The 18767-nt window shown below is 41.9% G+C and overlaps 1 protein-coding gene across 6 annotated transcripts in view; it reads right to left on the bottom strand.

Moving 5' to 3' along the window:
- Positions 1 to 18767, bottom strand: part of lrp1bb (low density lipoprotein receptor-related protein 1Bb) — a 993888-nt gene that overhangs the window by 289488 nt on the left and 685633 nt on the right. For all 6 annotated transcript variants that reach the window (XM_061918476.1, XM_061918478.1, XM_061918475.1 and 3 more), the window contains 4 exons: positions 16283 to 16408; positions 13516 to 13647; positions 5606 to 5740; positions 548 to 677 (listed from right to left, as the gene is read on the bottom strand). In XM_061918476.1, the coding sequence (XP_061774460.1) occupies positions 548 to 677; positions 5606 to 5740; positions 13516 to 13647; positions 16283 to 16408 (523 nt within the window). The remainder of the gene's footprint in view (positions 1 to 547; positions 678 to 5605; positions 5741 to 13515; positions 13648 to 16282; positions 16409 to 18767) is intronic.

Genomic DNA, 18767 nt, shown 5'->3' on the forward strand with positions numbered 1-18767 from the left:
AAACTATGGACTGTTAAAAAAAACAAGTAATTTGACCCTTTGAAAAGAGATACTTGGCCTTGGAGATTTTTTATTTTTTTCAAGTGCACCTTTACAAAAGTGATCCGTATAAACTGACTGAGTCATTGTGATGTATCTGTTTGAGAAAAAAAAATTAAACTAATGCCCCTCACTTTTGCACCATGCTGTGTGTAAACACTACAATTGGTGCTGGTTGCTATAGCGATGCTGGTTTGCTTCTGGAGCATTGTCATTCGCAGGGGGGGGGGACATATGGTACAAATTGGCAGATGGGCGATGTACAGTTTGAATTGTCCACCGGGGATGCGTAGTAAAGTAGATCAGACTGTACATTGATTTCTCGAAGAAAACAATCAAAAAAGTAAATGCTGATAGAATAAAATAAAAATACAGTTTCAGAATACCATGGTTACCATAACAATGATAATATATACCATTGCACCACTGTTAATGTCGGCAGCAGTGGTTTGATCCCATACCTTAGAGATAAGCTGGCACAAACGCGAGCACCAAAATGAATACGTACCCTTTTTGTGGATGCACAGCAACACCTCTGGGCTGATCAAGTCCTTCAGATATGACCACCGAGCGGTAAGTACCATTCAGACGAGATATTTCAATAAGATTAAAACCATGGTCTGTCCAGTAAAGGTTCCCTGAAAAAAAAAAAATGAAAAAAAAAATCAGTGGTCAGTGTGTGACAACATGAGAAAACTTCGGGCCTGATCTACTAAAGGTTTGCGTGTGATAAAACATTTGCAAACTGAGTAACACACGCAAAGCTGATCTACAAACCCTATTTCAATATGAGTTGGGAAATTGTGTTAGATGTAAATATAAACGGAATACAATGATTAGCAAATCATTTTCAACACATATTCAGTTGAATATAATACACAGACAACATATTTGATGTTCAAACTGATAAACATTTTTTTTTGCTAATAATCATTAACTGTAGAATTTAATGCCAGCAACACGTGACAAACAAGTTGGGAAAGGTGGCAATAAATACTGACAAAGTTGAGGAATGCTCATCAAACACTTATTTGGAACATCCCACAGGTGTGCAGGCTAATTGGGAACAGTTGGGTGCCATGATTGGGTATAAAACCAATTCACAAAATAAATACTGACAAAGTTGAGGAATGCTCATCAAACACTTATTTGGAACATCCCACAGGTGTGCAGGCTAATTGGGAACAGTTGGGTGCCATGATTGGGTATAAAACCAATTCACAAACAAGGATGGGGTGAGGGTCACCAGTTTGTAATAAAATTGTCGAACAGTTTTAGAACAACATTTCCCAACGAGCTATTGCAAGGAATTTAGGGGTTTTACCATCTACGGTCTGTAAAATAATCAACATGTTCAGAGAATCTGGAGAAATCACTGCACGTAAGCGATTATATTACGGACTTTTGATACCTCAGGCGGTACTGCATCAAAAACCGACATCAGTGTGTAAAGGGTATCACCACATTGGCTCAGAAACACTTCATAAAACCACTGTCAGTAACTACAGTTGGTCGCTACATCTGTAAGTGCAAGTTAAAACTCTACTTTGCAAAGCCAAACCCATTTATCAACAATATCCTGAAACGCCGCCGGCTTGGCTGGGCCCGAGCTCACCTAAGATGGACTGATGCAAAGTGGAAAGGCGTTCTGTGGTCTGACGAGTCCACATTTAAATAATATTTGGAGACAGAAGACGTGGTGTCCTCCACAACAAAGAGGAAAATAACCATTCAGATTGTTATAGGCTCAAAGTCCAAAAGTCAGCATCTGTGATGGCATGGGGGTGTATTAGTGCCCAAGGCATGGGTAACTCACACATCTGTGAAGGTACCATTAATGCTGAAAGGTCCATAAGGTTTTGGAGCAACATATGTTGTCATCCAAGCAACGATATCATGGACGCCCCTGCTTATTTCAGCAAGACAAGTGTTACAACAGCATGGCTTTGTTAAAAAAAAAGAGTGCGGGTACTTTCCAGGCCCGCCTGCAGTCCAGACCTGTCTCCCATCAAAAATGTGTGGCACATTATGAAGCGTAAAATACGACAGCGGAGACCCCGGACTGTTGAACGACTGACGCTCTACATAAAACAAGAATGGGAAAGAATTCCACTTTAAAAGCTTCAACAATTAATTTCCTCAATTCCCAAACGTTTATTGACTCTTGTTAAAAGAAAAGGTGATGTAACAAAGTGGTGAACATGCCCTTTCCCAACTACTTTGGCAAGTGTTGCAGCCAAGAAATTCTAAGTTAATTATTATTTGCAAAAAAAAATAAAGTGTATGAGTTTGAACATCAAATATCTTTTCTTTGTCGTGCATGTAATTGAATATGGGTTGAAAATGATTTGCAAATCATTGTATTTTGTTTATATTTACATCTAACACAATTTCCCAACTCATATGGAAAAAGGGTTTGTACTAGGCTTGTTGCGCAGAGGATTGCGTCCCTTAAATGAGCAAAATAGGAAGGGAAATCCTAGTTTATGCAGAATATATGTTGATTATCGGAAGGCTGCTGTTTTGCATCTGTGTTTAGCACATTTGAAATGTGCGTGCAAACTGGCACAGTTACGCACAAATCATGGGGAAAGGAGGCGATCGTGCCGCAATGACAGACGATGGACAGAGACGCCTACGCCGTTCGTGTGTGTGTCAATATATTTGGACTATCATAAATAAGAATCAGCACCTCCAAGTCTGAGTCCATGGTTCTCGTCCGGGAAAGGGTGAAGTGCCATCTCCGGGTTGGGGAGAAGATCTTGCCCCAAGTGGAGGAGTTTAAGTAACTCGGAGTCTTGTTCATGAGTGAGGGAAGAGTGGATCGTGAGATTGACAGGCGGATCGGTGAGGCGTCTTCACTAATGCGGACGCAGTATCGATCCATTTTGGTGAGGAAGGAGCTGAGCCGGAAGGCAAAGCTCTCAATTTACCAGTCGATCTACGTTCCCATCCTCATCTATGGTCATGAGCTTTGGGTCATGACGGAAAAGACAAATTTGCGGGTACAAGCGGCCGAAATGAGTTTCCTCCGCCGGATGGAGAGGCTCTCCCTTAGAGATAGGCTGAGAAACTTTGTCATCCGAGGTGTGCTGTGGGGCCCTATTGCAGTGAATCACACCTGAGTCATCATAAATTTATCAAATCTTTATTAGACACGTAAACAATGTGATAAAGAATATTTTACATCAATCAATCTAGGGATCTAGATATCAGGTCAGGACACTCCTCACTCTTTTGCCTTCACCTTCATTGTCCATTTGTTTTTGGTGACTTTATATACTCTGGATCTAGATGTTGAGTCCGCGACATACATGGCGGACAATAACTGTTACAGTTTGCTTTGCCAGTCCAAAAGCATTCGCCGTTTTCTATAGTGTTCCCTTGACGGCCAGGTAATAAAAAACACTCGCTATCTTTTTTTTTATCACATCCACGGAAGCTCGCATTGCCGTTGCCTCTCCTTCGACAAATGGACATATTTTTCCGTAAGTAGACCTGGACATTCGAAAGTTCTCTTGCCGTCTGAGAAGTGCTGTATCCGAAATAGCTGCAATCGCTTTCTCTTAACGTATTCATGTGTGATTTCCACAAGCGTCTGTACAGAAGGAAGGAGAAACACGGGCATATCTGCTTGACTCGCCTCCATATTTCCGAAACCGCTTTATTATGAAGCTGGCTGTGGCACGTTCTTTCTGACGTCTTTTCCTGTGTGGGGCGCGATCTTTTCCTCTCCGAACTCAGTTTGTAAATGATCAATGAGTCCATTCAAATATAAGAGCCGGAGACTCAAGAAATCGACGGCGCACTTACCCGTGTAAAAAAAATATCTAAAGTGCTTACTGCGTGGTTTGTTCCCCCGGGATGCAAACGGACGACTACGGACAGGACTTACAGGTAGGAAAATGATTTAAGCTTCATAATTAAACATGTACCAAAAACACGAATCTAACAGGCTACCTCTGAGCACAGGAAGCATAAAGTCAAGAACTACTAACGTAACTTGTTGCATGAACCAAACAAAGAAGCCAAACTGAGCCTGGCGAGAAAGGTGAGTTAATAGCTCTCTGATTAGTACTCAACTGCAGGTGAGCGTGCCGACCACTACCCAGAGGCAGGTGAACCAAATGAATCCCCAAAGAAACCAAAACAAACCCAGAGGTGCACAAAACCGGAACTAAGGGAGTCCAATAATTACAGAACATAACAAAAACATGATCCGGGCCACGGATCATGACACAAAGGTTACCTCTTTGCACAGGAAGCATAAACTAGGAGTCAAGAACTACTAAAGTAACTTGTTGCATGAACCATAAACTAAGAGTCAAGAACTACTAAAGTAACTTGTTGCATGAACCAAACAAAGAAGCCGGACTGAGCGTGGCAAGAAAGGTGAATAAATAGCTCTCTGATTCGTGGTCGACTGCAGGTGAGCGTGCCGACCACTACCCAGAAGCAGGTGAAACAAATTAATCCCCATAGAAACAAAATCAAACCCAGAGGTGCACAAAACCGGAACTAAAGGAGTCCAATTATTACAGAACATAACAAAAACATGATCCGGGCCACGGATCATGACACAAAGGTTACGTCTTAGCACAGGAAGCATAAACTAGGAGTCAATAACTACTGAAGTAACTTGTTGCATGAAGAAAACAAAGAAGCCAGACTGAGCGCGGCGAGAAAGGTGAATGAATAGCTCTCTGATTCGTGGTCGACTGCAAGTGAGCATGCCGACCACTACCCAGAGGCAGGTGAACCAAATGAATCCCCAAAGAAACCAAAACAAACCCAGAGGTGCACAAAACCGGAACTAAGGGAGTCCAATAATTACAGAACATAACAAAAACATGATCCGGGCCACGGATCATGACACAAAGGTTACCTCTTAGCACAGGAAGCATAAACTAGGAGTCAAGAACTACTAACATAACTTGTTGCATGAAGCAAACATAGAAGCCAGACTGAGCGCGGCGAGAAAGGTGAATGAATTGCTCTCTGATTCGTGGTCGACTGCAAATGAGCATGCCGACCACTACCCAGAGGCAGGTGAACCAAATGAATCCCCAAAGAAACCAAAACAAACCCAGAGGTGCACAAAACCAGAACTAAGGGAGTCCAAAAATAACAGAACATAACAAAAACATGATCCGGGCCACGGATAATGACACAAAGGTTACCTCTTAGCACAGGAAGCATAAACTAGGAGTCAAGAACTACTAACATAACTTGTTGCATGAAGCAAACAAAGAAGCCAGACTGAGCGTGGCGAGAAAGGTGAATGAATAGCTCTCTGATTCGTGGTCGACTGCAGGTGAGCATGCCGACCACTACCCAGAGGCAGGTGAACCAAATTAATCCCCATAGAAACAAAAACAAACCCAGAGGTGCACAAAACCGGAACTAAGGGAGTCCAACGATGATTTAGTGTGTCCGAAACTGGGCTTAGGCTAAATACTTATTCATTTAATGAGTTGTCCGGTTTAATGTAGACATGGTCATAAAGTAGTGTATGCAAATGGAGTATTTAAATTTAATTACGGCATTCTTGATGAATAATACTGACCAGCCATCCAGTCAACAGCAATGCCTTCGACCCTGCTAATGCCAGAAGTGATGATGTCCTCCCTCCACGTCTGATCGCGCTTGGCCCGGGAAATTCTGTTCAGACCCATGTCTGTCCAGTAAACAGTGTCATTTCCTGGAGAAAAAAAAAAAAAAGGTAATGAGACATCAATATGGGACGATGGCAGAAACGGAATTGTGCCCTCAAACAATCCGGCCTAAGAAAACACATTTTATTACAACAAGGTCCATTCCACCAAACGTTGTAAAGGACTATGAAGTATTACACTGAGAATACCAACACAATTCCTCCACAGGCTTTTCAGCGAGCAGTTTTTAAATACATTGAGGCAAAAAACATGTTGATAAAGTACCGTGTCATTTGCCAATCATATTACACGACTAACAAAACATTTTTGAGACACCGACCTCTATCTAATAATACAACTTTAACATTTGACAACCAAACAATTAAACAAGGCGACTCGGTAAAGAATCTGGGTATTATCTTCGACCCAACTCTCTCCTTTGAGTCACACATTAAAAGCGTTACTAAAACGGCCTTCTTTCATCTCCGTAATATCGCTAAAATTTGCTCCATTCTGTCCACTAAAGACGCTGAGATCATTATCCATGCGTTTGTTACGTCTCGCCTTGATTACTGTAACGTATTATTTTCGGGTCTCCCCATGTCTAGCATTAAAAGATTACAGTTGGTACAAAATGCGGCTGCTAGACTTTTGACAAGAACAAGAACGTTTGATCACATTACGCCTGTACTGGCTCACCTGCACTGGCTTCCTGTGCACTTAAGATGTGACTTTAAGGTTTTACTACTTACGTATAAAATACTACACGGTCTAGCTCCATCCTATCTTGCCGATTGTATTGTACCATATGTCCCGGCTAGAAATCTGCGTTCAAAGGACTCTGGCATATTAGTGATTCCCAGAACCCAAAAAAAGTCTGCGGGCTATAGAGCGTTTTCTGTTCGGGCTCCAGTACTCTGGAATGCCCTCCCGGTAACAGTTCGAGATGCTACCTCAGTAGAAGCATTTAAGTCTCATCTTAAATCGTATTTGTATACTCAAGCCTTTAAATAAACCCCCTTTTTTAGACCAGTTGATCTGCCGTTTCTTTTCTTTTTTCTCCTATGTCCCCCACCTCCCTCGTGGAGGGGGTCCGGTCCGGTGGCCATGGATGATGTAATGGCTGTCCAAAATCGGGACCCAGGATGGACCGCTCGTCCAGAGTCGGGACCCAAAATGAACTACTGGCCTATGCATCGGTTGGGGACATCTCTGCACTGCTGATCCGCCTCCGCTTGGGATGGTTCCCTGCTGGCTCCACTTTGGATGGGACTCTCGCTACTATACTGGATCCACTTTGGACTTGATTCTCACGGTTACGTTAGATCAGGGGTGTCAAACTCAAATACAGAGTGGGCCAAAATTTAAAACTGAACAAAGCCGCGTTCCAAGGTTGAACAAATTAACCTTTTAATAGGGACCCAAACAAGTTTTGCAATTAATATTGAACAAGCAAGGCTTAAATAGGGCAGCACGGTGGAACAGGGGTTAGTACATCTGCCTCACAATACGAAGGTCCTGAGTAATCCTGGCTCAATCCCGGGCTCGGGATCTTTCTGTGTGGAGTATGCATGTTCTCTCCGTGACTGCGTGGGTTCCCTCCGGGTACTCGGGCTTCCTCCCATGGAACAGGCAGAACTTATATAACGTAATAGTGCAAAAACAAACGAAAAAACATCAGCGGTATATTAAATACAATTTAATTTAAAAAATTAATGCCTCTTTTCTATTTGCAGCCTTCTGAGGTAAATATCAACATTAACTTTTTCCACAGGCTAATAAATTCAAAAATAAAATAAAAATGAGGTGGGCGGGGTTTGGTCGTAGCGGGGGGTGTATATTGTAGCGTTCCGGAAGAGTTAGGGCTGGAAGGGGTTCTGTGTATTTGTTCTGTTGTGTTTATGTTGTGTTACGGTGCGGGTGTTCTCCTGAAATGTGTTTTGTCATTCTTCTTTGGTGTGGGTTCACAGTGTGGCGCATATTTGTAACAATGTCAAAGTTGTTTATACGGCCACCCTCAGTGGGACCTGTATGGCTGTTGACCAAGTATGTGTGTGTGAAAGCCGCATATATTATGTGACTTGGCCAGCACGCTATTTATATGCAGGAAAAGAGGATGCTAAAGGCAGTGCCTTTAAGGCACGCTCCCAATATTGTTGTCCGGGTGGAAATCGGGAGAATGGTTGCCCAGGGAGATTTTCGGGAAGGCACTAAACTTCGGGAGTCTCCCGGGAAAATTGGGAGGGTTGGCAAGTATGAGTATTAGCGGTGAATGTGGTGTTACCGGCGGGCCAGCTCTAATGTTAATTTGTTATTGCCTCAAGGGCCAAATAAAATTAAACGGCGGGCCAAATTTGGCCCGCGGGCCAGAGTTTGACACCCATGCGTTAGATCCACTATGGATTGGACTTTCACAATATCATGTTAGATCCGCTCGACATCCGTTACTTTCGGTCCCCTGGGTCCTCTCCAAGGTTTCTCATAGTCATTATGGTCGACGTCCCACTGGGGTGAGTTTTTCCTTGCCCTTATGAGGGCCCTACCGAGGATGTCGTTGTGGTTTGTGCAGCCCTTTGAGGCACTTGTGATTTAGGGCTATTTAAATAAACATTGATTGATTGTTTTTCAAGTGGAACATAAAAGTGCATCTCATTAAATTCCTGTGCTTGTTTGTGAGATTGTTAAAAAAGCTAATGACACCTGTGTGGGTTTTTTTGTGTTTGTTTTACTTTCTTGTTCCTGTTACCTCCGCCCCCTGTTAACACGTCTCACTGCTTTCATGTGGTTTGTTCTACCAGACGTGCATCTCTGATGACATGTAAATAATACACATGCGCTATCAACTCCTGCGTGTTTGCTCTCAGAACACTCCTATATTTGCTTCTGCTATTACAAGGAGGAACAGTTGACAAGTTGCTTTAGGCTTTTTTTTTCACCCCCGCTATTTCACTCATATTCCGAGCTCTACGACGCCAGCTGAAAAAGGAGGAATTTATGGAACGTCTGAAGCCGCTTTTCATGTAAATATGCTGGCTTGGCTCATCTCTGTTCGACTGTTTGCCAGCCCAGGATGCAGGGATTTTGCATTTCCATGACAAGAGGTTACCAGCTTGAAGGCGGGTGTAAAACAGATGACGCCCTCGTCTGTACCAAGTTGATTTAAGACTGGGATCTGATGGCCTTAAAGCTGCAACAATCATTATTAGTAGTCAGATATTATGACAATCCAATTAAATCAAGTTTGAGAGCACTGTTCTAAGGTATTTGTTATGTTCTATAATAAACAGTTGTTTATAGTGGAAAACTCTAATTTACTATAGAGTATTTGACACCATACAGTAATATTTGTCATGGCGTGCAACAATTAACACTAGAGATGTCCAATAGTGGCTTTTTTGCCAATATCCGATATTGTCCAACTCTTCAACACCGCGTCTGATATCAACCAATACAGATACACAGGACTGTCTCAGAAAATTTGAATATTGTGATAAAGTCCTTTATTTTCTGTAAAGCAACTAAAAACATGAAAAAGTCATACATTCTGGATGCACTACACATCAACTAAAATATTGCAAGCCTTTTATTATTTTATTATTGCTGATTATGGCATACAGCTTAAGAAAACTCAAAAATCCTATCTCAAAAAATTTGAAATATTTCCCCAGACCAAGTAAAAAAAAATATGTATACCAGCAAAACAAAATCAAATATTTGAAAATATCAATTAGTGCACTCAGTACTTTCTTGGGAATCCTTTTTGCACGGATTACTGCATCAATGCGGCGTGGCATGGAGGCAATCGGCCTGTGGCATAGCTGAGGTGTTATGGATGCCCAGGATGCTTCAATAGCAGCCTTTAGCTCATTTGCATTATAGGGTTTGGTGTCTTTCAAAGCTTCTTCTTCACAATACCTCACAAATTCTCTATGGGGTTCAGGTAAGGGGAGTCGGCAGGCCGATCGTGGACAGTAATGCCATGGTCAGTACACCAGGTACTGGTGGTTTTGGCACTGTGGGCAGGTGCCAGATCATGCTGGGAAATGAAATCATCATCTCCATAGAGCTTTTCAACAGACGGACAGTGTTAAAGTTTTTTATACGGCCACTATCAGTGTGACCTGTATGGCTGTTGACCAAGTATGCGTTGCATTCTATTATGTGTTTGAAAATCCGTAGATATTATGTGACTGGGCCGACACGCAAAGGCAGTGCCTTTAAAGTTTATTGGCGCTCTGTAATTCTCCCTACGTCCCTGTACACAGCGGCGTTTTAAAAAGTCATAAATTTTACTTTTCGAAACCGATACCGATAATTTCTGTTATTACATTTTACAGCAGGGGTAGGGAACCTATGGCTCTCGAGCCAGATGTGGCTCTTTTGATGACTGCATCTGGCTCTCAGATAAATCTTAGCTGACATTAATTAACACGATAAATAATTAATAATTCCGCTGGTAATCACAGTGTTAAAAATAACGTTCAAAATATAAAACATTCTCATGCATTTGAATCCATCCATCCGTTTCTACTGCACCTGTTCAAGAAGTCGCATCAATGATCAAAAGTATTTTATTTACTATTGGTTACCTTCACAATAATAATGTTATTAAAAAGAATAAGAGATGCACGCATTTCGTTGTTGTAATCTGGGAAAGTCAAAATGGCGTAGAATTTTCTTGTCAGAGTGTGGGACGACACTGGCTTTGGCTTTCATGACTCTCTCAGCCAAAAAGGTTCCTGACCCCTGTTTTACAGCATTTATCGGCCGATAATATCGGCAGTCCGATATTATCAGACATCTCAAACTAGCACCATTGTCATTCATCCATCCATCCATCTTCTTCCGCTTATCTGAGGTCGGGGCGCGGGGTAGCAGCTTAAGCAGGGAAGCCCAGACTTCCCTCTCCACAGCCACTTCGTCTAGCTCTTCCCAGGGGATCCCGAGGCGTTCCCAGGCGGGCTGGGAGACATAGTCTTCCCAACGTGTCCTGGGTCTTCCCCGTGGCCTCCTACCGGTTGGACGTGCCCTAAACACCTCCCTACGGAGGCGTTCGGGTGGCATCCTGACCAGATGCCCGAACCACCTCTAGATGTGGAGGAGCAGCGGCTTTACTTTGAGTTCCTCCCGGATGGCAGAGCTTCTCACCCTATCTCTAAGGGAGAGCCCCGCCACACGGCGGAGGAAACTCATTTCGGCCGCTTGTACCCGTGATCTTATTCTTTCGGTCATGACCCAAAGCTCATGACCATAGGTGAGGATGGGAACGTAGATCGACCGGTAAATTGAGAGCTTTGCCTTCCGGCTCAGCTCCTTCTTCACCACAACGGATCGATACAACGTCCGCATTACTGAAGACGCCGCACCGATCCGCCTGTCGATCTCACGATCCACTCTTCCCCCACTCGTGAACAAGACTCCTAGGTACTTGAACTCCGCCACTTGGGGCAGGGTCTCCTCCCCAACCCGGAGATGGCACTCCACCCTTTTCCGGGAGAGAACCATGGACTGGGATTTGGAGGTGCTGATTCTCATTCTGGCCGCTTCACACTCGGCTGCGAACCGATCCAGACATTGTCAAGTCAAAGTAAAATCAAAAAATAAAATAAAAAAACTGTATACCGGAACAATTCTTAACAATGATGATGGTAAAGTAAAAGTTATGAGCAATTTATATTGTGACGTGAATTATATTTATATAGCGCTTTTCTCCAGCGACTCAAAGCGCTTTACATAGCGAAACCCAATATCTAAGTTACATTTAAACCAGTGTGGGTGGCACTGGGAGCAGGTGAGTAAAGTGTCTTGCCCAGGGACACAACGGCAGTGACTAGGATGGCGGAAGCGGGAATCGAACCTGCAACCCTCAAATTGCTGGCACGGCCACTCTATCAACCGAGCTATGCCGCCCCTTTCCAGTATTCCTTCCTTTGCAGTGTATATTATCTGCAGGCAATTTACCTTATTCAGTCCTCGCTATGATATACATGTCTTCTTTTTTTTATTAGACCAACACACAGTATAGACGGAAAGGCAACAAATAGCCACATTATGTGCTTCAGTGTTCAGTTCATTTGTAATATCCTTTGTATAGCTCTAGTAATCATTTACATACTGTGCATGGGAGCGTGTGCAACCTATAGCATCTGTCTCTGCAGAACATCTATCATTTCTACCATCTATATTTTAGAGGCGAGCTCCGATGTAAGAAATCACAGCACACGCTATTTGCTTATTGCTTTGCAATACACGTCGCAGTTCCTTGATGCGATATCTTGGGAATTGCTTCGTATGAGAATTGTTTCAGAGGCTCGCTGTTATTCATACTCTGGCTTACCTGTAATGTCATGTTACATTACGCCTTGTGCAATGATGCATGAGCCCCCAGACCATTATTCAAAAGAGTTTGACAAGAGTAACTAATCAGACCAATATGTTGACCTGTTTGTTTTAAAGCACAGAGGTTCGACCTAATAAAAACAAGCGATAAAGACAGCTTTTCACCATACCAAAACAATATAACCAACATCCATCCATTTTCTACCGCTTATTTCCTTTGGGGTCGCGGGGGGCGCTGTTGCCTATCTCAGCTACAATAAAGTTAAAAGTTAAAGTACATTCTTTTATGTTTGTTATTATGTTTAAAAGCCAAGTCGGCTAACCTAAACACTCAATGGTAGCGTTTGGGTAAAGGTCACATCTTAGTATCTTATATTCAAGTAACAATTGGAAACGTTAAAGGCCTACTGAAACCCACGACTACCGACCACGCAGTCTGATAGTTTATATATCCATCCATCCATTTTCTACCGCTTATTCCCTTTCGGGGTCGCGGGGGGTGCTGGCGCCTATCTCAGCTACAATCGGGCGGAAGGCGTGGTACACCCTGGACAAGTCGCCACCTCACCGCAGGGCCAACACAGATAGACGGACAACATTCACACTCACATTCACACACTAGGGCCAATTTAGTGTTACCAATCAACCTATCCCCAGGTGCATGTCTTTGGAGGTGGGAGGAAGCCAGAGTACCCGGAGGGACCCACGCATTCACGGGGAGAACATGCAAACTCCACACAGAAAGATCCCGAGCCTGGATTTGAACCCAGGACTGCAGGACCTTCGTATTGTGAGGCAGACGCACTAACCCCTCTGCCACCGTGAAGCCCAGTTTATATATCAATGATGAAATATTAACATTGCAACACATGCCAATACGGCCGGGTTAGTTTACTAAATTGCAATTTTAAATTCCGCGCCGAAATATCCTGCTTAAACGTCTCGCTATGATGACGCGTGCGTGTGGCGTCACGGATTGTCGGGGACATTTTGTTCCAGCATCCTTCCCAGCTATTAGCTTGTCTGTTTTCATCGCGAAATTCCAAAGTATTCTGGACTTCTGTTTTGCTTCAGTATTCTGTGTAGTCCTTCACTCTCACTTTCCTCATCCACGAATCTTTCATCCTCGCTCAAACTAATGGGGAAATCGTCGCTTTCTCGGTCCGAATCGCTCTCGCTGCTGGTGGCCATGATTGTAAACAATGTTCCGATGTGAGGAGGTCCACAACCCGTGACGTCACGCGCATATCATCTGCTATTTCCAGTAGAGGCAAGGCTTTTCTATTAGCGACCAAATGTTGCAAACTTTATCGTCGATGTTCTCTACTAAATCCTTTCAGCAAAACTATGGCAATATCGCGAACTGATCAAGTATGACACATAGAATGGACCAGCTATCCCCGTTTGAATAAGAAAATCTTATTTCAGTAGGCCTTTAAATTAAACCACTGACAGACAACACAAGAAAAATAAAGTATCCAACCTGCATGAAAGTCCACGCCCACAGCAAACAGCGTGCCTGCAATGGGCATGAGGGCTTCAGTGTTGTCATTGGGGTCCAGTGAAAGTCCTCGTATACCCTCATGGATGGAATACATCAGAAATGAGTCGACGCCTATGATAAACACCAACAAAGACAACATAAATGAATATGTACATTAGAGTATACCTAAAAAATGTCATAAATAGGCCATTACATGGAAGCCCTGCCATTTGCGTACTCAGGAAATTAAACGTAGGCCATAAATGCATGATGAAGTTAACAATAAAGAACATTTTTTACTACGCGATGTGTCCTGAATATTTTTAAACGACTTTGGAGACAGTGAAAATTGCATTTGTTGCTTATCCCCACTCCCTAAAATCAGACTTGGAACCGTGAAATGTAAGAATTTAAATCCTACAGAAAGGCTATACATAACACTTAAATGAGTACTTTACCTTCTGTACCTAATCCATAGTCTGACTCCACACTGAATTAATTTTAAGGATGTGTGTGCATACAACGTGCTTTTAATGTAGTCACCTACAATATTCGTTTGATGGAGTTAAAATATTTTTTGTTGTTGTTTTTGAATCACTGTAATGTGCTTTGTATCAACGAACTCACAACAAGTCCAGTCACTCAAATGAGTCATCGTCTTAGGAACGAGGGATGGGTACCTCTCATATTTAAATTGACAGGGGACTTATTCCCAGTGTCTGGGAATCAATACCAGTACTCAACTAGAGATGTCCGATAATGGCTTTTTTTTTGCCGATATCCGAAATTCCAATATTGTCCAACTCTTAATTACAGATACCGGTATCAACCAATACCGATATATAAAGTCGTGGAATTAACACATTATTATGCCTAATTTTGTTGTGATACCCCGCTGGATGCATTAAACAATGTAACAAGGTTTTCCAAAGTAAATCAACTCAAGTTGTGGAAAAAAATGCCAACATGGAACTGCCATATTAATTACTGAAGTCACAAAGTGCTTTTTTTTTTTAACATGCCTCAAAACAGCAGCTTGGAATTTGCGACAAGAGGTTGAGGTGGGCGGGTTGGGAGGTATGGGGAGCGGGGTGTATATTGTAGTGTCCCGGAAGAGTTAGTGCTGCAAGGGTTTCTGGGTATTTGTTCTGTTCTGTTTATGTTGTGTTACGGTGCGGATGTTCTCCCGAAATGTGTTTGTCATTCTTGTTTGGTGTGGGTTCACAGTGTGGCGCATATTTGTAACAGTGCTAAAGTGGTTTATACGGCCACCATCAGTGTGACCTGTATGGCTGTTGACCAAGTATGCTTTGCATTCACTTGTGTGTGTGAAAACCCGCAGATATAATGTGACTGGGACGGCACGCAAAAGCAGTGACTTTAAGGTTTATTGGCGCTCTGTACTTCTCCCTACGTCCGTGTACACAGCGGCGTTTTCATAAGTCATGAATTTTACTTTTTGAAACTGATATCGATAATTTTGAAACCGACACGATAATTTCCGATATTACATTTTAAAGCATTTATCGGCAGTCCGATATTATCGGACATCCCTATACTCAACGGTACCAATTTTCGGTACTTAATTTGTGCGTGTTCAATCAAAAAAAAGAATAATGGATGGATGGATGGATGGATGTTTACTAAAAAACAAAAAACATTTACCTCTGAACTGTGCTATTCAATTATCATGTTTTCCTACATTTCTGTCTTTTATTGCAAGTATTGCACTGTGCTGTATTTCATAGTAGGCCAGGGATTCTCAAATGCACTGTTACTGTTTAAACTATGTGTAATGTTATATTGGCCGACAATATTAAATATACTTGTTAGATAAAATCTATACCTTTTTTTTAATACTTAGGCCTACTACGCTACTGTATTTTAATTTTACCCTCTATGGTGGGGCTTGGAGAGCCACATTTTTTTCTGATGTGGTACTTGGTGAAAAAAGTTTGCGATCCCCTGTAGTAGACTTAGTTGCAATTCCAAGATGTTAGATGGAATGTGCCAGGTTTTTTTTCCTTTGTTGAGCCCTACAAAGTGTTTAAACTGAAGGTTTGTATTCATTACACACTAGCTGTTGGATTGTAACATGCATCGTGGTTGTAGTTTGGATTACCAATTTTAAAGGTGCTGAAATCACCACGTAGTATTGCTAATGCTAAACGGTACCATGTCAATGGCAAATTCAATGTAAATTAGAATTGAGCTAGCACATTTTGAAAAAAAAAGTGCCCTCTTCCCGGTTTGTTGGCATGGAAAATTGGAATATTACCAAAAAGGTAAAGTCCGCTCTGAGTGCTTGACTGTTTGTCTCCCGGCCAAGTGTTTGAGCCGGTGCCAAGTCGGCAACCGGACGTGACGTCATGTGCAACAACGGTATTGAAATATGACACAATTCGATTAAACGTGAACCTTTATCGAGTAGTACCGACGGACCTCGGTTGGTACTAAAAAAAGTACTGAATTCGGCACTCCTTGATTTTAGGAACCTTGCAGAAAATGAAATACATTTGGCGGAAATGGGCGGATACACATTTTGAAAAATTCAATATGTCTGTATTCAGATTTAGCGGTAAAAAAAGAAATTGATCTTATTTATTGGTTACAACACACAAATGGTACTGATTATGTGGAAATGACAACATTATTTCTTGAGCCATAATTATTTTAATGATAAATGGCAACAAATAATATGTTTGTTACCATTCTACAAAAAATTACTTCATAGCACAACAGCATTCATTCTGATTGGAAAACTTACCCTCACACGACACGCGGTCACTTCTCAGGTTGTATCCAACAGTGCAAGAGCAGCTCCGGGTGCTCTCAGAAGTCGGAAAACAGAGCTGCGAACATCCACCGTTATTTACGTGGCAGAGGTTTATTCCTGAAAGGTAACCAAACATCAAACAATAATATATAATTCTGTTAAAGTGGTAAGTGCGTAATTGATATGAGAAAAGCCCAGTTTACATTAGGGCAATATTATTTAGTACAATACATCATTGTTATCATTACTATCAATACTATGAGGGTTAAAGCAACAAAGTACGACGGTTTGTTGATTGGTCAACAGCAGGGCCATTCAACTAAATTCTTTTAGGGGCCACATTTCCAGAAAGCTAAGAAAAATCATTTTTATTTTATATATTCTGGAGAGACAGCGTCCTCCAGAGTACACATTTAATTTTGGTCTATTAATGTTGTCAGTTACAGGAGTGCTTTGATGTTTTTAGGAACCTTCTGCAAAACAAGCTAGTCAAAGATTATCTCTATGACAACTGTCAGCAAAATTGTATGTAAATTATCAAAATACTTTCCGTTCTCTGAAGTCCCAGTCAACAGATGAAAGCTGTCTTTATTGCAACAAGCCAAAGGCTTGGAAAATTCCATTGTGTACGATGGGAGGAGATGGGAGAGGGGGTTATTTATTGTGATCCAAGACTTGCCCAAGCTCGATCCAGGACCAGCCCAAGCCCGAGGCATCTATTTCTTTTGTGTTAATGTGACTGAAAACAATGGCTGTTTACATACCCCGCGTTCCTTTAGAAACAGCTGTTGTTGTGTAAACAGGGAATATCCAAATAAAAGAGGAGACGTTAACCTTTTTTCGTCAGAGTGTGTTGGAAACTGTACAAGAGTACAAACCAGACGTTTCTCCTCAAATTGAGCCAAATTGAATTCTGTCTCTGTTTGATTCTTTGCTTCTTGTCCTGTTTAAAAGATGTCAGCAGTGTTTGAACCTGACAACAATACATGAGTGTTTTAGGAGTCTAATGCAAAATTGGCATTCTCTCAAAAATTTTTTAAAATGTAATCGTTGGCCACCAGTTGACTAGTAAGTTTGTAAGTAATACATTTTAGTTGTAAAGCGCTTTTCACACAAGGCGCTGCACAAAACATAGGTAAGGTAAAACAACAATTCAATTAAAACAACAGGGAAACATCATAAAACGGATACAACATGGATTGAAAATGATAGTTAAAAGGTGCATTAACTAAAAGATTTACTGAAAAGAGAAGTTTTTAAATGTTTCTTAAAAGTTTTAACAGTCATCATCACGGAAGGACTGGTGCAAATTGTTCCAGAGTCTAGGAGCTGTAGCCTTGAATGCCACGTTTGCACGGGTTTTAAAACACGTGCTGGGGATCTTTAGAAGACCCTGGCCTGAAAACCGTAGGCTGCGCCCTGTAGCGCAGGGGCATAGCAAGTCAGTCATGTACTGAGGGGTCCCACCATGCAATGCACGGTGTGTCAGGACTACAATTTTAAACTCAATGCAAAAATCAGGTCCGAGAGCCAGTTCCAGCTCGTGGTGCCCAAGACCAGACTTAAAACCAGGGGAGACAGGGCCTTCTCTGTGGTCGGCCCTAAGCTCTGGAACACTCTGCCCCTCCAAGTTCAAACTGCTTCCACAGTGGAGTGTTTTAAGTCTCGTCTTAAGACCCACTTTTATTCTTTGGCTTTTAACACTACGTGAGTTGTGTGGTCCTCTGTCCTCTGTTGTCCTCTGTGTTTTTTATACACTTTGATTTCTATTTTACTGTTTTAATTGATTTTACCTTTTAAAATTGTTTTTAATCATATTTATCCTTATATTTTTTTATATTGGTTTTATATTTATTGATTTTTTGTTTTTATTCAGTCATTGGTGGAGCATAATATTGTTTTTTAATATTGTTTTTAACCTGGCTGTGCAGCACTTTGGAAACGTTCTTGTTGTTTAAATCTGCTATATAAATAAAGTGGATTGGATTGGATTGGATTGATACGGAATAGACCAAATAATGTAAAAGAGAGGACCAAAAAGTGAAAGTTGAGGAACACCACTAGTATAACTAAAGAAATTGAAGTGGGCAAACTACAGCAACACCTTAGCTACACAAATCACTTTACAAAAATATTGATAATTGCCAAAAAAGGAGACTTGAAAGACTTAGAAAGGGTGCCTTAAGGAACGCCTCAGTTATGGAAATCACAAGTCTGGACCCCAGTGTTCTTTGTTTTCTGGCAAATTTTTAGGAATTCGCTGCAAAAATGTTTGTCTCCCAAGTTTTAAACTGAATGGTGTCATTCCCAGGGCCGAATTTGGCCCCCTAGTCTCCACTTGTTATCGGCTGTACAATATGTACTTTACTTAAGAGAAGCGTGGGATACTTCTCGTGTTGCCTTATTTGTGTTTGACTTCATTAACCGGATTTATATTATTATTTGGTGCAGCCGGGCCGGAGCGGGATGGGATGGA

This window comes from Nerophis ophidion, linkage group LG13, assembly GCF_033978795.1.
Source record: "Nerophis ophidion isolate RoL-2023_Sa linkage group LG13, RoL_Noph_v1.0, whole genome shotgun sequence".
Classification (NCBI taxonomy): domain Eukaryota; kingdom Metazoa; phylum Chordata; class Actinopteri; order Syngnathiformes; family Syngnathidae; genus Nerophis; species Nerophis ophidion.